At 36.6% G+C, this 24,930-nt stretch overlaps 8 protein-coding genes across 11 annotated transcripts; 2 read left to right on the forward strand and 6 right to left on the reverse strand.

Annotated features, from left to right (window-relative positions):
* Positions 1–1,741: 1,741 nt before the first annotated feature.
* LOC17881020 (protein DOG1-like 3) lies at positions 1,742–2,587 on the reverse strand. Its single transcript, XM_006285359.1, has one exon. The coding sequence runs from the start codon at positions 2,585–2,587 to the stop codon at positions 1,742–1,744; it is 846 nt and encodes a 281-aa protein (XP_006285421.1).
* Positions 2,588–4,391: 1,804 nt separating this feature from the next.
* Positions 4,392–7,294, forward strand: LOC17880276 (leucine-rich repeat extensin-like protein 5). Its single transcript, XM_006285326.2, has one exon. It carries the CDS (start codon positions 4,667–4,669, stop codon positions 6,908–6,910), a length of 2,244 nt encoding a protein of 747 aa, XP_006285388.1. The 5' UTR covers positions 4,392–4,666; the 3' UTR covers positions 6,911–7,294.
* A 1,390-nt stretch (positions 7,295–8,684) lies between these two features.
* Positions 8,685–9,641, reverse strand: LOC111829672 (protein DOG1-like 1). Its single transcript, XM_023779507.1, has 2 exons — positions 9,569–9,641; positions 8,685–9,442 (listed from the first exon to the last, which is right to left on the reverse strand). Exon 2 carries the CDS (start codon positions 9,432–9,434, stop codon positions 8,970–8,972), a length of 465 nt encoding a protein of 154 aa, XP_023635275.1. The 5' UTR covers positions 9,435–9,442; positions 9,569–9,641; the 3' UTR covers positions 8,685–8,969.
* LOC17877943 (protein DOG1-like 1) lies at positions 9,565–10,139 on the reverse strand. Its single transcript, XM_023778081.1, has 2 exons — positions 9,770–10,139; positions 9,565–9,599 (listed from the first exon to the last, which is right to left on the reverse strand). The coding sequence occupies exons 1-2, from the start codon at positions 10,137–10,139 to the stop codon at positions 9,565–9,567; spliced, it is 405 nt and encodes a 134-aa protein (XP_023633849.1).
* A 3,224-nt stretch (positions 10,140–13,363) lies between these two features.
* Positions 13,364–14,550, forward strand: LOC17880858 (protein DOG1-like 4). The gene is made up of 2 exons (XM_006285136.2): positions 13,364–13,786; positions 14,114–14,550. Exons 1-2 carry the CDS (start codon positions 13,364–13,366, stop codon positions 14,396–14,398), a joined length of 708 nt encoding a protein of 235 aa, XP_006285198.1. The 3' UTR covers positions 14,399–14,550.
* A 66-nt stretch (positions 14,551–14,616) lies between these two features.
* LOC17880877 (protein MALE DISCOVERER 2) lies at positions 14,617–18,467 on the reverse strand. 2 transcript variants are annotated; one of them, XM_023779810.1, is made up of 13 exons: positions 18,359–18,467; positions 17,803–18,183; positions 17,590–17,722; positions 17,426–17,497; positions 17,208–17,351; positions 16,967–17,110; positions 16,788–16,882; positions 16,282–16,707; positions 15,999–16,189; positions 15,778–15,910; positions 15,554–15,708; positions 15,222–15,413; positions 14,617–15,121 (listed from the first exon to the last, which is right to left on the reverse strand). In XM_023779810.1, exons 2-13 carry the CDS (start codon positions 17,888–17,890, stop codon positions 14,864–14,866), a joined length of 2,031 nt encoding a protein of 676 aa, XP_023635578.1. In that variant the 5' UTR covers positions 17,891–18,183; positions 18,359–18,467; the 3' UTR covers positions 14,617–14,863. The 2 variants fall into 2 exon arrangements, with proteins under 2 accessions (XP_023635578.1, XP_006283258.1); XM_006283196.2 differs by lacking the exon at positions 18,359–18,467 and having other exon boundaries at positions 17,803–18,255.
* A 954-nt stretch (positions 18,468–19,421) lies between these two features.
* On the reverse strand, positions 19,422–21,354 carry LOC17880555. Of its 3 annotated transcripts, none has more exons than XM_023779341.1 (3): positions 21,302–21,354; positions 19,816–21,213; positions 19,422–19,722 (listed from the first exon to the last, which is right to left on the reverse strand). In XM_023779341.1, exons 2-3 carry the CDS (start codon positions 21,088–21,090, stop codon positions 19,684–19,686), a joined length of 1,314 nt encoding a protein of 437 aa, XP_023635109.1. In that variant the 5' UTR covers positions 21,091–21,213; positions 21,302–21,354; the 3' UTR covers positions 19,422–19,683. The 3 variants fall into 3 exon arrangements, with proteins under 3 accessions (XP_023635109.1, XP_006283652.1, XP_023635108.1); XM_006283590.2 differs by having other exon boundaries at positions 19,816–21,220; positions 21,302–21,326; XM_023779340.1 differs by lacking the exon at positions 21,302–21,354 and having other exon boundaries at positions 19,816–21,276.
* Positions 21,355–23,361: 2,007 nt separating this feature from the next.
* LOC17878521 (abscisic acid receptor PYL13) lies at positions 23,362–23,850 on the reverse strand. The gene has a single exon (XM_006285344.1). It carries the CDS (start codon positions 23,848–23,850, stop codon positions 23,362–23,364), a length of 489 nt encoding a protein of 162 aa, XP_006285406.1.
* Between the last annotated feature and the right edge of the window lie 1,080 nt (positions 23,851–24,930).

The following is a 24,930-nucleotide window of genomic DNA, read 5'->3' on the forward strand; positions in this document are numbered from 1 at the left end:
GCCTTGCTGGTTTATAAGAAACAGAGAACTCAAATACTCTCCTTTTGTCTTTTTCTTCATGGCAATAATGGCTATTACAAAAAATGAAAGAAGCACTGTATTTTCAAGTGGTGAGTTTGGTGACCCAATTCAGCAACACAGCTCACATGCGCCATTAAAAGCCCATATGAAGATGTCTTCTCTTTTATTTTTGCCTACTTGAAGATGTATTCTCTTTTGCACAATAATACCTTAATATTATGATAAGTATAGACTGGTATATATAATTTTAATACAATTGTACAATGTCCTTTTAGTATACTAATAATTAAAAATTATGTACAGACAGAACAAAAAATATAATAATACACAGCATATACGTTTTTGTTATGTTTAATGAAATTAAAACTAATTTGTTGAGTAGAGCTTTAAAGTGATTTGTAATCCTCATGTTGATCGGGTGGTAAGACGATTCAAACATTCTTCTTTTCTTCAATCCTTCCCCAAGACTTTACTAGTCTTTGTGTGAGATCATTGTTCACAAAGTTCATAAGGACATGTGGAGAAATGTGATGCATAGCCAAATTTTGACAGATTACTATTTTTTGGCTTAATATGTACGTCGATGTAAACATACTGCGTCATTGTTATCTTGTTTCAAGATAAAGTCGTCTAGGAAAGTTAACTTGCGACATTTCCATTGATGAGGCGGTTGATATTACTATTGTCACTTTCAAATTCCACTCTTATATGCCCAAGAGGCCAAGAGTATTGATTAACTATGCCGGGCCTTACTGAAAACTAGATTGTTATAAGTTGAACCATTATACAGGTGTAACATTTATATGCGATATATTTGTAGAGTATGACGTCTCATACTTGTTTATGTTGCTCTTTTTTCCTCCAACACTAGGTTTATTTTAAACAGAAATAAAATATAATCAAGTTCTTGTCTCCATCTAGCTAGCGTGTTGGGGAACAAGTTGATGTTGTTGCCACGCAATGCTTTTACTCGATCGGGAGATGTACATGTCACCTTTTGAACCTTCGAGCATATGATGATTCGTCTGTTTTATATAATATCTCCATTTACTTACCAAATATGTATATCCCGTTTTGTACTCTGTAAAATTGAATCGAACAACTAAAAAAGAGTATTTTTTTTGCTACAAATGATTTAATCTAATGGTATAAAGATTCTGCCAAGCACCAAATTCCCACGAACGTTTTTAAATTATGATATACAGTATTGTCTAAAAAAATTTATTTCACTTAGTGAGTCATTTACATCTAAAAAATACAATATAAGTTTACTCTTTTTTTATATTCTTTTTTTGGTCGACCATTTAATTTTATTCTCTAAAAAATGTTCTCTAAAATAAATCAAACTACACTAAAAAGGTGCAATCTAGCAAAAGAAAATTTGCATAATAATCTTATAGGTAACAAATAATAAGTACAAAAAAATAAAAAAATCCTTGTGTTTACTGTACGTTTAGAGCGGAACCATCACAATTTATTTTGTATTCATACAAAGAAAAAAAGCGTCTCTTGACATTTTGCAGCTTTTGTTTATTCGTTATATAAAACAAAAGCAAAAGCTTATGCTTGCTGCTTGCATCATCAGATCATCTCGTAACCACGCCGCACACACTCGGACACATACGACAAGACACTTAAACATTATCATGTCTTATCACTACTTAGACAAAATATTACACAAGATTATACATTCAACTTAAGCTCTCTCACCTTCACATGACTAACAAGTGGCTGATCTCTTTGACCTCCCTGTTCCACCTCTTGCAGCGGTAGCATCCTCCGCACGTGCACACCCAAAACTTCCCTCTTCTCTTACTCTTCCCCACTCGTGCAACGACACGTGTAATCTTTTCCCGGCGAGCAAAAACTCCGCCGCTTGAACCGGTGTAATAACCTCCACGATCTTCCTAAGCGTCTCAAACCTCAGAGTATCAGCTTCCCCCATTAAAGCCGCCATGCCCTCCTCGTGTTTATCTAAAGCATCCTTCACCACCACGTTACCGTCCACCAAATCCATGGCGTAAGCCGCGATGGCGATAGGCATGTCCGCAACGTTCTCTTGCAAGCTCGCCGATTTCTTTGTTACTTTGTCTTCTTTCTCTATGACCTTCATATGCAGCTCATTGATCTTTGCAAGCTGTGTCGCGGTAAGATCACTCATGAAAACACCATGGTTTACTTTGACGTTTTCGTCGATGTCGAGAAGATACTGAGAAAGCTGCGTCTCGGCTTGGGATCCACATAGAGCGTAGATAACTCTAACGAAAGACGAAGGACGACACCCTCCCATCCATAGCAAACCGTTCTCTAGAGCAGAGTTCCAAGACGGTGTAAGGTAGCTTGAGCAGCTTCGGTTAGAGAGCTCCGATCGTTTCTCGGCGTACTTTTTGAAGTCATTGAGGATTTTACCAACGAGTTCTCCGAGTTTGTGATCGTCGCTTGATCCATGATGGTTTAGGAGTGCTTCTTTGAGATCAAGGATGTGTTTAGCTTGTAAACTCATCCACTCATAGTAACATCCTTTTCGACGTTGTTCAATCCCATAACTCGAAGAACCAGTCGCCATCTCTCTTCGTTGGTTAGTTCGTGAGTATATACTTTAGAGTTACCTTTTATATATAGCCTTATAGATACATTGGATTGGTGTGCAAGTATATATTCTTTACATGTGCTCTAAGATATTTTTTTTATTTGTTGTCATATACTTATTAACAACATGCATATACGACGGTACGTGGAATCAAGATACGATGGGCTTTTATGAGAATTCGTGATTTTAAGTTTAAACCTATCTTAAAATTGGAAAGTTTCTCTCTTGGTTTGTGGATCTTTGCTTTTAGATGGATACGACAAGAGGGAACTGATGAATGAATATACGAGTTGCTGACAAAATTATTTTGGACTATTTCACATAATTAAATAAATAAAATATATACTTTTATCAAACAAAAGAGTGTTATTCCATCTTAGATATTTTCAAATGATAATTGCCGTATAGATAATAGATGAGGAAACAAATCATAGATTTAGATATATGCAACTAAAATGAAATCACAATCATATGTTTATGTAATAAATGATTTTAAGTTGTGTATTCAGTATGGTTGTTACTTGATGATCTTATATACGTAAATCATGTTTAAGATATTTCAAAATTCGGTGTTATTCAATTTAAATTTCAAACACTTAATTAGCATCCAGTATTATGTAAAATTAAATATATTGTTATATATTAATGAGTTTTTGAAATTAATTGCAACAGGAGTTTATGAGTAAATTACTATAAATAAATCAAGTATACACTGTAAAGAATATAGAATCCACAAACATAATTTCGTAGAACTGTAGACATACATTACAAAACATCTTCAGTGGTGAGAGTTATGTAAAACAATGGGTAGCAATGGGAAACTATGGAAGGACAGAAAACAAAAATAGCTTAAACTAAGGAAAACCCAAAGATTGACAAATGTTTGATAAAATATTACTTTAAGTAAAGCTCATGTTACTTAAGATGAGATTCCAAGTGTTAGTTAAAAGTGATATATGCTTCATATATATAAATATTTAATCTAAATTCACTACTAGGTAGACCAACAATATTCCTATTAAACACGATATATATACCCATGTTATGTGGGCTTTGGTACTACATGTTAAAAACCATAGACTTCTAGTTCAAAATAAACAAACTGGCATCTAGATGTGTTATATTATGTAACATTTTTTTAATAAAATGAAGCTTTTACTGGTTTAAATCAGTGAGCAGAACTCTTTTTTAGCACTAAAAGTAGCATCGACACTCGCAGTTTCTCAAGTGGTAAACATAACAGTAACACTATAGTTTTAATATTTTCTCATAAGCAAGTTATTACACAGTGGTCTGTGGGACATGTCGTTATAAAGACTATTCCGACATAAGAACAGTTCACTGTTGAACTTTTTATTTATGGTTGGTACTTGGGACACCCCCCCCCCCCCCCCCTCCAAATATCAAAAATGAATGCAAACGTGACTTACGAGTTTCAACCTAATCCCATTTACTAACCTAGTTGTAGTTAGTTTACAGTTAACAGTTTAACACAGTAAGAAATACATCATTAATTACTCCTCTATAATACAAAGCCCAACATCATTCCATTTTATGGGCTTTAACAACAACTCATGATAATCCATCATATGATGCAAAAACAACAAATTTAAACTAACCTAGTGCCTAGAGCAATGTATAAAATTGTCTTTAATCCAAGCTTTTTTAAAAAAGTGTTGACCAAAGTCTCTTAAACAATTGTTTTCGTAGTATAACTTTGTAACGTATATAATCAGTCAATCATGTCGATTATATTTCAAAAAAGTTAACCATATAAAAAGGAAGCCCATCTCATTTATTAATCTGTGTTAGGTAATTCTTGGACACACACACACATCACAATTATTTAAAAAAGTGTAAAATAGTGTGCAGTAAAGGAGTAGGGCTGAGCTGTTCTCTCTCACACGTATAATTCCCTCTCTTCTTCTTCTTCTTCTTCCTCACTCACTTCAGAGTTGTGAAAACATTTCCTCACTTAACGTTTCCTATTTTACCCTTCTTCTTCCTCTTCAAAATCTCTCCCCACTAATATGTCTTCTTCTCTGTGAATCCCAAATGCAGATAATGATGAAGACGACGACGTCTCAGATCTTTCTTCTTCTCTTCACCTTCTTCTTCTTCTTCTCACATTCACTTCCCCTCACTTCCAACAACAACGATCTCTCCGACAACGAAGTCCGTTTAATCGCACAACGTCAGCTCCTCTACTACCGCGACGAGTTCGGCGACCGCGGCGAGAATGTCGTCGTCGATCCATCTCTTGTCTTCGAGAATCCACGTCTCCGTAACGCTTACGTTGCTCTCCAAGCTTGGAAACAAGCTATTCTCTCTGATCCCAACAATTTCACTACAAACTGGATCGGTTCTGACGTTTGCAGTTACACCGGAGTTTTCTGCGCTCCGGCTTTGGATAACCGCCGGATCCGTACCGTCGCCGGGATAGATCTCAACCACGCTGACATTGCTGGCTATTTGCCTCAAGAGCTCGGTTTGTTAACGGATCTCGCTTTGTTTCATGTTAATTCGAACCGGTTTTGTGGTACTGTACCGCATCGGTTTAATCGGCTTAAGCTTTTATTCGAGCTTGATCTCAGCAATAACCGGTTCGCCGGTGTATTCCCAACCGTCATCCTCCACTTACCGTCGTTGAAGTTTCTGGATCTGAGGTTTAACGAGTTCGAAGGACCTGTGCCGAGAGAGCTCTTCAGCAAAGATCTAGATGCCATTTTTATCAACCATAACCGGTTCCGGTTTGAGTTACCGGATAATTTGGGAGATTCTCCGGTTTCCGTCATCGTCGTCGCGAATAATCATTTCCACGGTTGTATCCCGACGAGTTTGGGTGATATGAGGAACCTTGAAGAGATCATCTTCATGAACAATGGGTTTAATTCTTGTTTACCGTCTCAGATCGGGCGGTTGAAGAATGTAACGGTATTTGATTTCAGTTTTAACGAACTCGTTGGGCCGTTACCGGCGAGTGTTGGCGGGATGGTTTCGTTGGAGCAGTTAAATGTGGCGCATAATAGATTCTCCGGTAAGATTCCGGCGAGTATTTGTCAGTTGCCGAGGCTGGAGAACTTCACGTTCAGTAACAATTTCTTTACCGGAGAGCCGCCGGTATGTCTGGCGTTGCCTGGCTTTGATGATCGGCGTAATTGTTTGCCGGCAAGACCTGCGCAGAGATCTCCGGGACAATGTGCGGCTTTCTCATCTCTTCCGCCGGTTGATTGTGGATCGTTTGGGTGTGGTCGTTCTTCTCGGCCTCCGGTTGTTACCCCGTCACCGCCAACAACACCGTCACCTGGTTCTCCTCCGTCAACGCCTGGTTCCCCTCCGTCAACCCCTGGTTCTCCGCCGTCAGTTCCTGGTTCTCCTCCGTCAACTCCTGGTTCCCCTCCATCAACCCCTGGTTCTCCGCCGTCAGTTCCTGGTTCTCCTCCGTCAACGCCTGGTTCCCCTCCATCAACCCCTGGTTCTCCGCCGTCAGTTCCGATATCTCCTGTTTCTCCTAGTCCCCCCAGCATTGTCCCGTATCCGCCGTCAACTCCACCAACTCCCATATCACCTGGTCAACATGCACCACCTGTTTACCCAAGTCCACCATTCCAAGTCCCGTCTCCGCCGCCAAATCCGCCGTCATATCCTGGTCCTCCTTCACCGCCTATGATTCCTAGTCCTCCGATCATTGTCCCGCCGACAACTCCTCCCTCACCAACTTCTCCTTTGCCTCCGTCTTACTCTACTCCGCCACCTCCCCCGTCAACAGGATACTCTCCTCCATCACCACCAACATACTCACCTTCTCCGCCAACGCATTCTCCGTTTCCATCACCGCCACCTCCTCCGCTGCCAACAACCTATCCACCGCATCCAACTCCATCAAAACCACCTCACTTACCTTCACCGCTGCCACCACCTCCCTACTACTACAGCTCACCACCACCACCGCCGCCGCAATACTCATTACCGCCACCACCGCACTCACCACCACCAACTTATCACTACTCACCCCCACCATCATCTCCACCGTGCATAGAATACTCACCGCCTCCGCCCCCAGCTATCCATTACAATCCTCCGCCACCACCACCAACAGAGCACTACAGTCCTCCGCCATCACCACCGGTTTACTACTACTTTTCACCTCCGCCACCACCGCCTAGAGTCCACTATAGTCCCCCGCCTCCACCGGTAATTCACCACAGCCCACCACCGCCTTCTCCGGCATACGAGGGATCACTACCGCCGATTCCCGGAATATCATACGCTTCACCACCACCGCCTCCCTTCTATTGAGTCCCTTTTTTCAAAAACAAATCTCAAGACGGGTCCCACCAGACCACTCACTTATGCTAAAACCCGAAGCCGAAAAACGATGTCGTCTCATAGATTGGTGGAAACATCAGATACACGGCGTCGTTTTACCATTTCTTGCAGGGAGAGAGATAGAGAAAGGAACGTACGTACGCGTGGTGGTGGCGGTGGTGGTGGGGATAATATTCTTCGAAATACTTTAATTTCGGGGGGTGAAAAAACCAGTCATGTTTGCAGGGAAAAAAATATATATGAGTGTATGTAATTAGAGGACAAAAATTATATTAAGAAATGGATGAGAGCAACCTCATCTTTATGCTCCTTATTATTATTATTAGTGTTCTTAATTAAATTTAATAATTATCATTGTTGCTTCATTTTTTCATGTTTAGTTTTTCCTATATATAAACTTATCTTTCTTTTTTTTTCTTCAATAAAACATAGGAGACCTATCCATTACCTCAAATGTAGGCCTTGAATGGAAAGCAATAAAAAGCAGATAAAAAGCAGTTTTCCTGCCAAACAGATCTACTGTCCTGTATATTTAGCATTCAACATAAAATACATAAAGTGCAGTTTAGAAGAAAATAAAATTATTAAAAAATAATTGTCCTGCTAGCAGATCAAAGTTTAAAAGGAAAATTGTACTGCACTATGAACAGTAAAACCGTTGGAGATTTGAAGTGTTTGATCTGGTAGTTTGTTTGATCTGCTTTTATTTTGTTAGATATTTTTGAATCGCTTGATCTGCTTTACCCGAAAGGCTCTCTCCATTCGAAACAGTAATTTTGACATCATGAAATAATATAGATTATTATGATACATGCATGAAACAAGTGTGTGAATCCGGTATAAAAGTTTTATTTCTGAAAAAGTTATAATAATAATTGAATATGGATTCGGTCCAGCACGAAACGCAGAGTATTAGATGAAGCAAGTAGGGACAATGGCACATGTGCCCAGCACCACCCACCTGACTGACTACTTTGCATGCTCTGTTCCATAGTATTTAATTTGCACCACCATCGGATCCTTGACTGCCGCTTTTAATTATTACTATATTTCTAAAAAAAATTATACTATCTGTATTATTGTTAGTACAGAGTAACTCTTTAATGTTTCTACTTCTGAATAATTGATTATGAGATTAGATTATAATACTAGTACTTTTTTTCTTTCTAATATAATAAAAATTGCCTCGAATACTTTACTATATTATTCCTAGCTTATGTTTATTTATTACAAACTCAATATTTATTCAATCTTCTTGGAGAAAGTGAGAACTAGTTTTTTGGCTGCCGACAAAAGTCACAATAGTGAAACATTTGAGAATCTCTCCAAACGTGAAGTCAATATAGTGCGTAAGGATATTTTAGAATTAACACACATTGTATAATCGAAATCAAGTGGTGAAAAATCAGCAAAATGTCGTTACCCTAATCGCACGTATTAAGTTGATTTTTTGAGAAACTTAATTAAAAATGGTGTTCATATTTTTACTACTTTTAAAAGATATTTACCAAAACGGGCAAAAAGGAGAATGGGCGTCGTCGAATTATATATAGTAGCCTAGTAAGGTATGGGTTGCCGTCACCAATACTTTTTTTATTTCTCATTTCTTCCCAATCTATGTTATTATGTCACTTTTACTTTTCTTTTTTTTTGTCGCCACCGTACGCAGTCGTCCTTATACGGCGTATATCACACTTGGAATGTGATATCTCGACAAGTCTGAAAACGCATATTACTTTCTCTATATAACTCTCTCAATACAAGACAAGAGAGATCAAACTTTCACTAGAAAATATCTAACAATAATACAACACAAGTATACATCATAATATCTAAACATGACTTTCACTAGAAAATCTACGAATTAAAAGCATTTCACTAACTACGAAACAAAACTAGATTTCCAAACGATCAAAAAATTTACTATATAATATAATTAACTATTAACTTATATTATATTACTTGGTATTATTATATTACCTAAACTTAAGTTTATTCATAAAACTAAAACTCTGATCAACAACGACGACTACTCTCCGGCAACTTCTCCACCAGAATCACCACCACCACCCCAAGCTTCATGCCGGCGACGTTCTCTACATCTTCCCCACTCATGCATAGCCAAATGAAGTTTTTTCCCGGCCAGAAGAAAATCCGCCGCCTGAACCGCCGTCAAAATCTCAACCATATTAGTCAACGTGGTCAACCTCAGCTTGTCCGCTTCAGCCAATAAACCAGCCATATCCTCTTCATGCTTATCGAGCGCACGCTCCACCACCACGTCAGTTTCTCCGATCTCCTCTTTGTAAAACGCCGTGATGCCTATAGGCATGTCCACCGTGTCCTCTTGTAAGCTCGCCGATTGCTTACTCAGCTTGTTCTCTGCCTTGACCGTTTTGAGATGAAGCTCGTTGATCTTGAATAATTGCTCAGCCGTTAGATCACTCATCGATTCTCCTCCTCCCATTTCGCCGTGTGTCTCACCAAGAGCCATGCTTAGACCTACGGAAGACCAATATAAAATATTTAAACAACAAATTTTCATGTTTTTATTATAAAAAAAACAAACAAATTTTGAGTGTTATATTTATTAGTACAAATTATGAAAATTAATCTTATATTCCTTACAAATTTTCTCTGAAGAAGTTAAAAATACTATCTGTTCCCAAAATAAGTGCACTTAATTAACCACTAAATTAAGAGAACTTTAACATTCTTGCATGGAACACTAAGATTTACATAAAACTAAGGACAACATTCTTGCATGGAACCCTAAGATTTATATATAACTAAGGACTATGTACTGAGCTAAATTAATTAAGGTCTTACTCTCGATGTTGTTGTTACGGAAGAAATTGGTGAAACGGTGCTCAGTTTGAGACCCACACATGGCGTAAACGAGTCGTATAAATGAAGAAGGACGACAACCACCAATCCAAAGAAGTGCGTTTTCAAGACAAGTGTTCCATGTCGGAGCGAAATAGTTTGAGCTGTATCGACGGGAGTGTTTCGACCGTTTTCTTGCGTAATCTTCAAAGTCACTGATCACCGCCCGTATCAAATCTCGAAGCTTGGCGTTATCTCTTTCACCGTTGGATAAAGCTTGTCTAAGCTCCGTCATTCGTCTGGCTTGTAAACTCATCCACTCATCATAGCAATCTTGTTGATCTTTCTCTATGTTTGAGCTCGGATTCTCCATTTTTTTTCTCTGTCTTTCTTGAGGTTTTGTATTTTCTGTATTTTGGTTTCGTGCGGTTTATATAGTTTTAGATTATGCACCAGTACGAAACTTGCAATATTTTATATCAATACTTGTATATATATATATGTATTTATGAATGTATCTTTTAACATTTTGTGATTACATGTATCCATCCTTAGGAAGTTATAAGAAAATGCGTGTTCTGACGATATAAAAGCCAAAAATACAAGAAACCATGCATATGCATGGATGGGTTATGTGGGAAACCACGGCCACTTATAGGAATTTTTTGTTCTTTTGGCATGATCATGAAGTACTTTTTTAAAAAACCAAGTAGATACATTTACTACTATTTTTTGTCGTTTTTATAAAATATCAGATTATTTTCAGTATTTTAAAATTAAATTAAAGTATTTAAATTCAGGATATGACAAAAGTGATATGAATTTCAGGATCCACTCCACTGCAAGTGGTCATCGTTGTAGGCGGATAAGAGTAAACCTCTTCGACTAAGTTACGGAAGTTTATTATTCCACTTGATGAAATCTAAATAACGACAACGCGTAACACAAAAAAAAAAAAAAAAAAAAAAAAAGGTAGATACATTCATACATAAGCAAAAGATGACAAACGTAAAAAAAAACTACTGTGTAAAGACCAGCTATATCAATTGTAGAAATAATAATACATGTAGTTAAGACAAAGGTTTTAGATGGAAGAGTAGATAATGGACGCAAAAAAAAAAGAACTGACTATAATGAAGATGGTTTATGACCATCTGCAACAAACCATAGAATCACGTACGGGTAAATATATTAAGAAAAACTTAACTATAACAAATATATATTTCTATATATTTCAGCATATAAATCTAAGTTTTCCAACATAATAACACTCTTCTTTTCACTATTTAACGTTTTAACCCCTCTTAATAGGCAAGCTAATACAATATTGAGAAAAATTAATAAAAGGGTCATCGTAGTTAATTTAGACTTACGGTGGTACGTACAGAGCATCTCCATCCACTGTGTCCCTCTTTGTCTTTGTTATTTAGTTCTCACACCTGTGCCTCTGCACTCACCGAGTCATGTGCTCTCCACATTTATTTGTTTGGAATCTCTTTCTTCTTTTTGTTTGTTTGTTTATTTTTCTTAATTTATATATAGTCATGTTTGTTTCTTATTGCCATTTTTAAAAAAAAAACCTGCAAAAAAATAATTACCAATATTCACATTTTTTCATACATTAAACTAAATATATTTTGAAATCTAAACGATAAGAAAAATAAAAATAAAAGAAGTTATATTATTTGGTTTCAATTAATAGAGGATCATTTAATCATTCTTGAAAAAGTTTTGCAAAATATTTAGTAGTATAATAAAGAAAACAAGAGTGTTATTTCAAGGGTAAAATATTGGTAGGGTGAAGTTGTTTCTATTTAACCAATATTTTTTTTATTATTTTTTTATTTTTCAAAAAAAAAATATTGGTAGGGTGAAGTTGTTTCTATTTATAGTTTAAGAGTGAATCTAAACGACGTACGTAGTACTTGTGAAAGCTTCTCCGTTTATGAGCTTTCGTGTAGGCTCGTTGACACGTGCCGTACGTCTCTCGTTTTCAGGTTATTAGCTAAAAACAAACCTGTAACGCTGGACATGATCTACTCTATATCAAAGATCAATGCTCGGAATTTGATATAATCTTTATACTTCTTCTTACACCTCGTGAAAACACATGGATGGTGATGAAGTTTGTGCTTTAGGTACCGTAAATAGATGCGGGTTCAAAAATTAGAAATCAGTTTTTTTTTTTTTTTTTGCTGTCTCAAAGTAACTGCACCAATAAAAATATGCATACGACTACATAAGGTCAGTGCCAAAAATGAGAATTTGATAAGACGCCAATGCACTGACCTGATCACATTTTCAATTGACTTATCCATTACACAACCCATCAAAGGCCAGGCCTATTAGAAAGAAATTAAGAAGCCCACTTAAAATATTGGTTCTTGTCTCAAGATTCTTGGCTGTTTGATTGTTTAAATCCAATCCAATATAGTAGAACTGCATGTTCATTACTTAATTTAGGCTGTTTATTTTGTACTAGATAAAACCATCCCCACAAAAATAAGTTTCAAGATTATAGAAACAATCCATTAACTTTTACCCTACAAATAAACCCTTTATCAGTAATTAAACTTTCTTCAGACAAGATTTGAAATAACTCTGCAAAGACAAAAGGAAAAAAAGCTTCAAAATATAACAAAAAGTGTTTATAGTTTCCTTGTAGACTTTATTACATGTACATATTCCATAAAGATGAGCAGAACTATATTGACATATGGACGTGTTACATATACACACTAGCTAGCTAGTAGAGGTTGACTGGCAACTTACGTGGGAGATATGTTCCACGTTGACGCTAATGATGGCTAGAAGAGTGACACATGGATCCACGTGAGCCATCTGCTCTCTCTGTGACCTGCCGTTTCAGGTCTCTCAGAGGTCAAAACCCGTTAGCATATTTTTCGATTCTTCTTCACATTGAAGAAAGATCTTTACTATAGTATTATATTTTCTTTTTCTTATCGGTTTTATCAACACATCAATTTCTGTAGCTGTTGATTAATATGCATGAATGTTCTAATAGTTTATCACTGGTATGTTAAAGTACTGTTAGAGGAATTAAATTTCATCATATAAAATGAATCAAATTGTATATAATTTATAGTAAAAGATTACTAATTTAGTAATTTTGTAAAGCGTCACAAATTTGCAGTCGGCGAGTGATGCGCGTAAGCCATGCAACTATTGTAATCTCCCTTCTCTTCCATCTGTTACGTCTTCTCTTTCAAGGTTTTTATTTTTCTTTCATAAAATAATAACTTTTATAGATTAAACAAAACTATAATTGCTTGACAAATATATATTCGATCATTTTATTTCTTTAGCTAATAATGACTATATTTGTTTAATCTCAATCTATATATTATTTGCTTCATTCTCTATACTTTGTGATTCCGTACGTAGTATTGGTAATATAAAACCATGACGACGACGTAATATAGTTAGATAAAAAAAATATGAGTACTAATGCATGCACCTGCGGGCTGCGCAATACATATATGCACTACTAAGTGTATATATAGATAGACGTAGGTATAAATATCTCCCAACACGCAAAGTTTCTCAAAGAACATAACGACGACTAAAGAGAGCTAAATGAGAAACCGAGTAGAAGAAAAGTTCCTAGAGTTCTACGATAATTGGGTTATTCAACTTGAGCAATATCTTCACCAACTCTTGAATGCTCGTAACAACAACACTATGACTGAGATCGAGCTTCGAGCTTTGATCTCGAAGCTAACCACACATCACAAAGCATATTACATAGCTAAATGGGCAGCCATAGGAGAAGACGTCTTAGCTTTCTTTGGACCGGTTTGGCTAAACCCGTTAGAGAAAGCTTGCTTTTGGTTAACCGGATGGAAACCTTCGACGGCGTTTCGGATGCTAGAGAGACTGAGGAAGTCTTGGAGTCCGACGGTGGTGCTTTTGGAGGCTCAGGTGACCAAGTTGGAGGAGCTGAGATTTAAGACTAAGTTCGAGGAGCAAAAAATTGAGAGAGAAATGGAACGGTATCAGGTGGGTCCATGATTATATCCGTACGAATCTTTATAAATTTATCAAACCTATATGATATACCATTGAATAATTATGAATATGGAATCCATTTTCAGAGATTATTCTATCTCTTGGAAAATGTATATCTTATATATAAAAAAACATTTCTATATATTGCAATTTGTTTGTTTGAAAAGAGTTTATCAAAGTTCAAATATGTGTATAGTTTTAGTTAACAATTTAATGATTAATGAAAACTTTTATATTTACGAACCTTGTAAATCATTTTTTTTTGTGTGTTGGATAACAACTAGTAGTTAAATAATTTGAGATTGGTCTTTTAATTAGGTTAGTATGGGTGATCGGAAGATGGTTGAGATAGCGAGGCTTGGATGTCACGTAGGAGGAGAATCTGTGGTGGTGGTCGAGGCAGCAGTGAAGGGATTGGCGACGGGGCTCGAGAAGATGGTGAAGGCGGCGGATTGTGTGCGGCTGAAAACGCTTAAAGGTATTTTAGACATTTTAGCTCCACCGCAGTGCGTTGAGTTTCTGGCAGCGGCGGCTGCATTTCAGGTTCAGTTACGTCGGTGGGGAAACCAAAGACATCATGTCACTCACTCCTATGGTTACTGACACATACTTCAGGATCGTGTTTCGTCTTTTGTGTCATGTGTTCTTTTTTTCGTATTTACGAAAAACATCAGTGAGAAAAAGTTAACTTCCATCAACAATAGAATGTAACTTCTTGGTATGAAATATATAAAATGTGAAGTTGCTAAGTTTTATATATATATATCAAGGGCTAGAAAATATAAGCGAACCCTAATAAATAAAAATCATAATTACACACATTTTTGCATCACAAAATAATACGTCCAATACGTGATATATACTAGTGTACTATGCATTATACAAACACATATCGAAACTCGTATATATCAAATCCATCGAGAAGGAAACACTAATCAAAACAAACTGAACGTTGAAAAAATCAAGAAACCAAAAGCTCATATAAGAAAAAGAAGAGAAAAAAATGATACAACGTTAAGAGAGAGAGAGCATTGATAATGAATTAGGAGAAACCTCTGATTGGTCAAGTTACGTTGCTTCAGAAGACAAGATCTCGAGCTCTGCCCACCAAAGGGGAGATGACCTAGGAGTAGCTTTCTCAGGAGTTATGTTGATGACTTGCTTTAGTTGTTCCGCTACATTTTTCATTGAAGGCCGATGTCTCTGCTCTGTTTTTAGACATTCTCGTATCACATCGCATACCACTTCAAGCTCTTCTTCTTTGAATGTCTTTAACGATGGATCTATCATTCCTCCTAAGTCGTCGTTTTCAAGGTACTTTGATGCCTGAAACATGGACCGAACCGTTAGCATATGGATAAAGTTCTCTGTTTTGTTTGTTTCAGTTAGGGTGGGGGTTGTTAATAATGCATATGTATATATATACCCATTGCTCGATAGATCCGTATTCGTCTGAGAAAGAGAGCTTTCCGGAGATTATTTCGAGCATTAAGACTCCGAAGCTATAGACATTAGCCTCTGGCTCTGGAGGTAGTAGCAATGACGTTTGCTCCAAGTCACCACCCACTTGTTTCTTCGGATTTAATCTTGCCTCTAAGTTGAAAGGAATCTCCGAGACCTACCATCAACCAAATCATTTTAGCATCTTAAAGACAACATATACAAAAAAAATTAGAGGTTGCTCAAAACATATTCAGAGGTTCTTGAGCAAATAGAGCTTAATAACAACATTTTCAAGAACAGTTTTATAGAGCAAACCTTGGCTGCGTAGTCATCGGTTAGATAGATTTCGGATGAGTTGAAGTCTGAATGTGCCATGGGAGGGTTCATCTCGTGCATATGTTGCAGACAATAAGCCGTCCCCATTATTATTCTCATCCGTGCGCTCCAATCAAGATGCTCCAGCTCCTTATCTGATATGCGAAAAACCGTTATTAACCGAGAAAGTGAAGCCAATAGAACATCATGAGACCAAGACTTACCGTGCAAATGTTCGAAAAGGGTTCCATTTGGAGCATATTCAAAGACCATCATCCTATTAAAAGGTTCATCTTCTTCACAATATCCAATCAGATTCACAAAGTTCTTATGGTTGATCCGCGACAGTGCATCAATCTACAAAAGAACATACATAAACTCCAAGTCAAAAGAATGTTTTTAATGGTAAGAGTAAGACCTTCAAGTTTTAAAAAGGAGTATTAACCTTTCTACGGTATGCCATTTCCATGGCTCTTGTCCATTCTTTAGTCTCGGGGATTGCGGTTGAAGCCACCGCTATCTCAACACCACTCGACAAGGTTCCTTTATACACAGTGTAACCGTCGAATGTCTCTATAATGTTGCTGAAGTCTTCACACGCTGTTTCTAGCTCAGACCGATTGAGCTTTGGTACCCCTAGAAGTTTTGTTCATGTTCTCAGTTTCAATGTTAATGTTCCTAAAAGAAACAGAGGAAAAAAATGGAAACACAAGAGAAGAAGATTTTACCGGTAACAAAAGCTTTCTGCAATTGTCCACTAAGACCAGTTTTCCAAGGACCTATGCTCTTTACAGCTCTCTTCCGGCAGAATAATATACCCGCTAGTATAATCAGTAAACCGACGAAAGAAGCAACCGCAATAATCACATAGAGCCACACATGTTTAGATCTTTTTGTCTGTTTGTTATCTTGTGGCTGATTCTTAGAGGAATCAGGACTGGAGTCTTTATCAGGAGTAGGCAATGGAAGGACTAAAGGCGGTTTTCTCTTCTTTGCATTGGTTACTGCAGGGAAAGACCCGCTGCTCCGAGGGGAAGCTTCAGTTATAATCCCGGGAGAAGGACTAGGAGCGGAAGGAGCAGGCTCAGCCGCCAAATTACTTGTCTCCTCGAGTAACTCACGTCGTTTGAAGATATTAGTTTCCTCCATAAAACCTGCAAGAATCAAATTGAGATCTTCTAGTACTAATCTTTTTAGTTTCTACGATAAAAATGCTGATATGTTTTTGGCTTACTCGGGATTGCTTTCAAGAAACGTCTAGAAGTTGCTTTGATCCGGAATACAAGAGCTTCTACCTTTTTCACTCGAACGTAACTGTTTCTTGAAACACTGCCAAGGGAGATGAACTGTGAAGAAGAATAACCAAAAGATACTCTTGTTTTAAGATGAATATATCAATCAGACAGAGCTTACCAATGTCCAAGTCTTCTATTTGCACAGCCGAGAACAGCCAAAGGAGATAACTTTGGACTCTTGTTTACACGGACTTCATACGACGATTGGAGTCTCAGGATCTTTATTCTCACATCAGCCGAAAATTTGTTACCAGAAAGCAACCTGTATTAGTTCAACAAGGTCATAGCAAGAAAAAGTAAGGTTATACTCTTTTCAATACATTTTTGTTAAGCACTAAACAATAGATATGTTAACTCACAAGTGTTTTAGCGATAAGTCATTGCTTAGCTCAGGTGGAATCTGTCCGCTCAAATCGTTATCTCTCAAATCCAAGACTTCCAAATTTTCGAAACTCCCATACTCCTTAGGAATTCCACCGGAGAAATGATTCCTAGAGAGTATTCTGTATGATCAAGAACACGGTTTAGTCCCGCGAAACCAAGCAAACATCGAAAAAGAAAACTCAGAGATCCTTACAGAGATCTTAAGTTACTCAATTGGCTAAGCTCAGGAGCTAACGTTCCTTCCAAAGAACATCCGCTAAGATCCCTATAAATAAAAAACACAACAGGTATCAGAACATAGAGACAACTAATGACCCCATCTGCATAGTCTTAGTCTTAAAAAACAGAGGAACTTACAGAATCTGCACTTTACCGTCAACGCAAGTAACCCCGGACCATAAGCAGAGATCATTACCAGAAATATTCCAATTTGCAAGAGTTCCATGAGGATCCGAGTCCACTCTTTCCCGGAATTTCAACAATGCGGATCCTATAAATTCATCAGCACAAACTAAGAACCAAAACCATTAAAACAAGAAGAAGAAGAAGATAAGATGATAGAAGTATAACCTTGGGAATTGAGGGACAAGGAGAGAGGAGCTTGAAGGCTAATGATCAAGAAGAGGAAGCAAGGGAAATGGTATCCACAACCCCCCATTATAAGGTGTTTTTTTTTTTTACAACAAAACACTATACTAAAGACTTTTGTCCTAAATTACAAATCAAAATCCAAAAAAACCCATTTTCCCAGAAACAAACTTTTCTTACAACCAAACCAAAAAAAAAAGAAGGAAATATTGTCTATATATTACAATGTACAAGAGGCAGAAGATTCTCGTATATCAGGGTCCTTCAACATTTTTCTTCTTAGGTTTGATTTCACAAAACCCTTTTCATCACTGTGTTTATAATCTCTGGGATCTAGTAGCTTGTTGTGATTCTTCTTGATACCTGAAGAAAAATGCAATAAAACAATCATTACCTTTTGGATACCTTTTGGAAGAAGCAATGTATATATCCCAAAAAAAAAAACAGAGAATCATATTTTCCCTTCTCATTAAAAGAAGAAATTTGCAAATTACGTAAAGGAATCAAACAAATGATTGGAAACAAAATAAAAACTTACTGTAAAAAGGGGTTTCTTATAATGCGAACAATGTATTATTATTATGTTTCTGGCAAGCAAGATTATGTTGTTGTTGGTGTGGGAAGATTTGCAAATAAAAGAATATCCTCAGAAATCGATATAAAGAAGAAAAAAAAAATCGATTTCTTGTGAGTTTTGCAGGATGATGATGATGATCTCAGAGTTTTCTCTCTTCGACCATCTTTGGTCTCTCCAGGGCCAAAGGGTGGTGCCTTCTTCTCTCCTCCCTCTTCCCTTTTCTTCTTCCCCTTCTCTTCTCTCTCTCTCTTTGCGATAATTTGTTTTCTTTTTTAATTGTTTCGGAAAAAAAATTCCAATTTCACAACCCCTAATTCATTCCTTGTACTAATTTACTTTTGGATTTTTTTAAAAAACAAAATTAATTATCCTTACTGCACTAAGCCACATCACCTTGCTTCATACGTACATAATGCATTTTTTAATTTTAGCTAGTTTTTAAAAATCGACTTCAACAGGACTTATATGGGACGTGCCTGCCTCTTAATATGCCTTTACTAATAGGGCCTGTAATAAAATAGTGAATCTTTGTGATCGTTGGATATCGTTAATCGGACGGTTATGTAAAATGAGAATTTCCACACATAATAAGTGTTTTTATTTTTCAATTGATGTGCATGAACATCATCACTACACACACTACATGCCTCCCATTACTTGTTAATATATTCTCTTCCGTCATGATCAAAAATGTCAAAACTATTGCAACTGATATCAAGAATTTTAAAGTCAATCAAAAACTTATATTATATAGATATGCATTTTAGAGAAAGATAGCTCCTAGTGTTAATATGGTAATTCTGATTGTGTTTTTAAATAATATTTTGGCTGGAGTTTTATCAGCGTGAGCGCCGCCAGATGTTTCGTCGGTTTCTAATTGGATCTAACGGGGGAAAAAAAAGAAAAAAAAACAACTTGTAGAGACAAAATGTTAAAGTTATGGGATCGATACTATGGATCAGCATGGTTATGTGTAGTTATGTTGTGTAATTGTGCCGGTCTAAACAGGATAAGTCAGAACCAGTTCGGTAAGGAATCCATATTTCATCAAACATCAATAACATAATAATCTCTTCAACTACAAACCATGTGGTCGGAAAAACAAACGCCACAGTTATAACTTATAACTTATAACACACACAAACACACACTCACGAAAAGAATCGAAACACAAAGAATCAATCTCGGGTACAAATTTTGTGTTTGCCTACATGAAAAATAAGAGGCAAACCTTAAAACTATTTATTTGTACTGTCAAAAAATAAAAAAAGTAATTGTGTTTGGTTTTATGAGTTTTGCTGGCGAGATGGATGAACAATCAGCTCCTGCATATAATTTTTACACAAAGAAAAAGATAAATACATTTGGATTTTTGAAAGAACCAAAATGTTCAAAAGAGTATTAATTTAACTTAATACCTGAGAATAACGAGTGTGATCGTTGTGAACGTACGATGTTTTAACGATTGTTTCCCATTTCGTAGATTCAAGAACTTCTTGATCTGGTTTCTTGGTACCAACTTGACTTAAAACGACTCCGTATGGTCTAGGGTTCACGGGCGGGAGGAGGGTTCGTCGGAGCCAAGGCCGAGATGGAGTTTCCGGTAACGGCGGAGGAGAAATCGCCGGCGTGTAAACCGGGGATGTTTTGAGAAGATTCCCTGACCTGTTGTTGTTTCTTCTTCTGTTTACTTCCTCCACAAGAAACCTCGAGTCGGGGATTGTCGTCCGTTGGATCCTCGAAGGAGTTGAGATCGAGTTTCTAAACGTTTTGATTTCACCAGAGTTTGAATAATTAGGAAGAATCTCTCTTCTTGGATACAGTTCTTGAGACTTGCTCATTCCTCTGTTTAGCCTTCTTTTGAAGTCCTCTGGTTTGTCCGGAGTTCCGAGAAAACCGGAATTTGAACAAGATGTTCGGTATGGAGATATAAAACCGGAGAGACGCCTAGTTGACCAGTTTGGTAAACCGGTTTGTTCACCCGAATGTTTCATTGACTGGTTCGATGATACTGAACCCAGAGGAACCGGGTTTAGAAACTTGAATGAGTTCTTTGCACAAAGCCTTGGCAAGAATCCGCAAGCTTTCTTGGTAACATTAGGGTAGATCTTGGGAGCACCATAACCATAATCATCAGCATCATCATCGTCGTCATCTTCATCATCTCCATCTTCATCATCAGTGTTTAAATCATCATAAAGGCTCTGAACAATGGCGAAATGTTCATGTTCTGCGGCTAATTGACTTCTTTGGCGAGTTACAAGAGCTTCTCTGGTCTGAGTGATTTGCTTCTGCTCTGAAGAGTTGTATGAAGAAGATTGATGTTTCTGATGTTTCTGAAGAGCCATTGCTTTAGCAGCTGGTAAGAATCTAGACATCATGAGATCTAGACTTTCTCTAGATCTCTCATCATCACCGTCGGATTTCTCATCATTCTTCTCGATCTCGCTGACTCCACTTGTGCTGCAGTTAATAGAGAAGCTTTCATTTGAAGGAACCGTATCCAAATCTTCATCTTCATCTTCTTCTTCATCGGTTTCTAGTAAACCTGATTCTTGAATCAATGTAGCCATGTCATCTTTTGGTGTACCGGGGATTTGTTCCCACACAAAAGGAACTGAAGCTGATTCGGTCAGATGATCAAAGCTCTGGTCTGGTAATACAAAAACCGGCGTTTCTTGTTTTGTACTCATACATGATCGAAGCTCCGGTCTTGTGATCGTCGTCTTCGTGAACTCTAGTTCACCCGAATACGCTATGTTAGACGGAAGTCGCCTAATCGATGGTAATGGAGCATACAAATTCAACTTCTTCCCCTCCATTCTTGAAAAAAAAAAAAAAGAAGAATAAAAAGTAAAGAACTACAAGAAGAGGATCAAAGAAATATGGAAGCTGTTGAAATACCTCAACTTAGTTCAATCAAGAATCAGCTTCTGGTGTGTGTTTTGAGATTGTAGTTGTTCTTCTTATTAAAGTAAAAAAAAAAAGAACAGGAAAAAACAATAATAATAGAGATATAAAAATAAAATATAATGTAGTATATATTAGCGAATGTCTAGGAGCGAGATTGAAGGCTGGAGTTTAGGAAAATAGAAGATGAATCTAATAACAAGTGTGAGTGACTAAAGAAAATGTCAATAAAAGAGACTTTTGCTTTTGATCTTATGTTTTCATTTTGTATAATTGAGACTCATAACAAATCCCATCCCCCACAAAGATTTTGATTGAAATTTAATGATGAGAACAACTACTTTTGTTTTTGTTGTTGGAGAATATTCATGTGATGTGAATAAAAAACGACGTCGTTAGAGACATTAGAAGAATAGTACTACAAGTAGATCAGACACAAAGTTTGGCTCCATAGAGGTTGAATTAACGTGAATTAATCAATAGGCAAAAACGTGAGGAGAAGTAGTAGTTTGTGATTCAAGTTTCCAACTAGTCTTCAAAGTTCTAAAAGTAATGAAACAAGAAAAATAAAAAAAGTTGGGAAAAGACATGAATGTGAGGCCAAACAAAGCACTAGTGAAGTGGACCGACTTTGGTAAATGTAACACATGTTCTGTCCTGTCCTTTTCCGAGCCACACAAAGTCACAAACGTTTTCTTATGCTGCACTAATTTTTTCCCATTTACCCTCGAATGCACTAATTTGATACTATAATTAATTCGTTTTTCTAGACTTTTATAAGTCTTTTGAAGAAAAGTCGAGGCGATATTTGCACTAAATTTTTATTTTCCATTTACCCGAATGCACTAATTTGTTTTGTAGACTTTTTATATAAGCCTTTTGAAGAAAAGTCGCGGCATCGCCTCGACGGATGATGATAGTTATTGATTGATTGGCCTTGATTTTAGATTAATTAATTATTTAAAAGTTGCAAACGACATGAAAACCTTTTGATCAAAAAAATAAAAACAAAGTTGCACACAACATTCCCTCCAAAAAACCCAATTTAAGAGAAACATTGGTAAACGACTAACGGCGTTGGCGTTGACGTTGACGGTAAACACTCTTAAAAATTCTTGTAATAAGTAATAACACACAAATAAACATTTAACTGTTATAATTCTATTACAAATTCTGATACTAGTATTTATAAGTTTAATAATCCTTTGAAGAAAAGCAAAAAAACCAAACATTACTCGGTCACTTCTTTCCTATCTCTAATACTAAAAGCTTTGATTTTAAATCATCAGTGATGTACTAAAAAACCAAACTCCAAAAGTGTCTCAAATTATAGTCCTACTACTAAGTACTAACTATTACCGAACTGACCAGGCAAACATTTTATTCTAAATTTGTAGCAACCGATGAAAAATAGTGAAATACTTCCATTAGAGGACAAATCGATTTAAATTTCTGCATCTCTTTTCTACTTTGTTTTTTGTTCTTTTTTTTTTAGGAAAGCAAAAAAAAAAAAAAAAGTGAATTAAGTTTAGTTGACCAAAATCCCTTAAACTGCGGCAAAGGAAAGAGACAATGGAATAAGTATCCTTTCACGTGGCAACCACTCTTTTTTACACTGCCCGCCCCCACACCAATATATTCAAGCTTCGAACAGGCCCATTTCAATATGGCCCAAAAAAACTCTCTCCTTTGTCTCTTTTCACCAACTTTGTCACGATATTGTAAATGTGTTTCAACCTTTTACAATATCACATTAACTAAAGAAAACAACAAAGAGAAGACTAAAATGTAGCAGCAATGCATAACTTTTTTTTTACACTGGCGAACTGTCTGTAAGAAGAGACTATGAGTGAACCAGCGTGTGTTCTGGCTAAATAACAATACTTACCTAACACAATCAATCTTAGAACATATAGTACGAGAAAAGAGAGACATGCATGTATACAAGGAAAACCACATAAACAATTTATTTTAATGCTAACAAAATAATACTACTACACTAAAAATCCAACGACTTATAACTATAATAGTTGGTCGATTAGATAATATATAGCTTATCCCATCATCTTCTTTGTGAGCTTAGCAAGTGATGAAAGGTTATACCGAATGATGTTATCAACAAAAAATATAGTCTCTTCCACGCTATTTCCTTCTGGCACATCCACCACATAACTCTCCACCACCACCGTCTTCTCACCCACTACCGACGAAGACTCAGCCACCGTTATCTTCGATCTGTAATTAGCAAGCCTATGGTTACCGCCGATGATACTAACAACCATCACGTGAGATTCATCGTCAAGCTCATCGAGCCTCTCCGTGCTGAAATCCGCTGGAAGGCCGGAGACTAACGTCACGTCCCGGACGGAGCCTTGTCCTCCACTTTCTTTGCCGATGCAGGAGCGCATAGTGCAACTTTTGACGAAACGTTGGTAAGCCTGTGGTTTGTCGAACCGACGTAGTATTGACCACACTAGTGGCAATGGTGCTTCAATGGTTTCCACTACGCTAGAATGACATCGTTTTTGCTTAGAACTTTCCATCTTTTTTTTTCTTGGTTATATGATTTTGTCTTTTATCGACAAATGTTTCCGTGTCTAGCTAACTTTAGATTTTCCGTATGACTTGTTAAGTTCTAAAACGTATCCAACGAACTCACATATAAATATAAATGAATTATGCAAAACACCGACTACGATATTTTTATTATTTATTATTATTTTTATACGAATTCGTCATGTTATATGAAACTTTTGAGTTCGATTCGGGTTCTTCTTACTATATACTAACAAAAAAACATTTTACAATATAAACTACACGGTTTACACTGCAATATTTTGAACTTTTTTTTTATAATAAAATCATGTCGGTATATTTAGGAGTTTATTATACGATTGGTGTTAATTAACCCTTTACACTCAAATGCACGTACGCAACTGCTTTCAAAGACAAAGTTAAACATATATGCAACTGTGTTATGTAAATTTGTTTAAAAGTACTGTAATTCTTGTTTCATTAACTCATAAGAGTAGTATACAAATATCTTCTGATGCAACGACCCTCATTTAGACTTCACACCAAGGAAAGCATGGGTTAAACCCATGACTTATGTTGACTGGGCAACTAGGCCACGTTTCCATTTAAGATATAATGATATATATAGTTATATACCCACCTTTTCGACAATTCTTTTAAGTTTTAACAAACCCCTCTGTAAAGGTTTTTCTCTCGTTTTAATATTTGCCATTAAACAAAAATAAAATGGTATACATACAAATATCCTACGTACTAAACTGCGGAACGTGGTCATCATGATGATCATAAGTTATATTACTATTCATGGTTCAAAATATTATATGATGATACAGTATTATAGTCGAACGGTCTAATTTGGAAGTTTGCTGCAGCAATGTTTTGAGAGCTAAATATAGATTCAGAATTGTCTTTTCCCACGAGCTAAAATACAGATGTCATTTAAACCGAAAAGCATACAATTGAGTTTTTGTGAAACATACACTTGTTTACTTACAAACAAGACTATTTTAAATTTTTTAATCTCAATTGGTTGCCGACCTGAAAAAAAAAAACAAAGAATCTATCTTTTATTGTTTGGTTCCCTTCAC

This window comes from Capsella rubella, unplaced genomic scaffold (assembly GCF_000375325.1).
Source record: "Capsella rubella cultivar Monte Gargano unplaced genomic scaffold, Caprub1_0 scaffold_7, whole genome shotgun sequence".
NCBI lineage: Eukaryota > Viridiplantae > Streptophyta > Magnoliopsida > Brassicales > Brassicaceae > Capsella > Capsella rubella.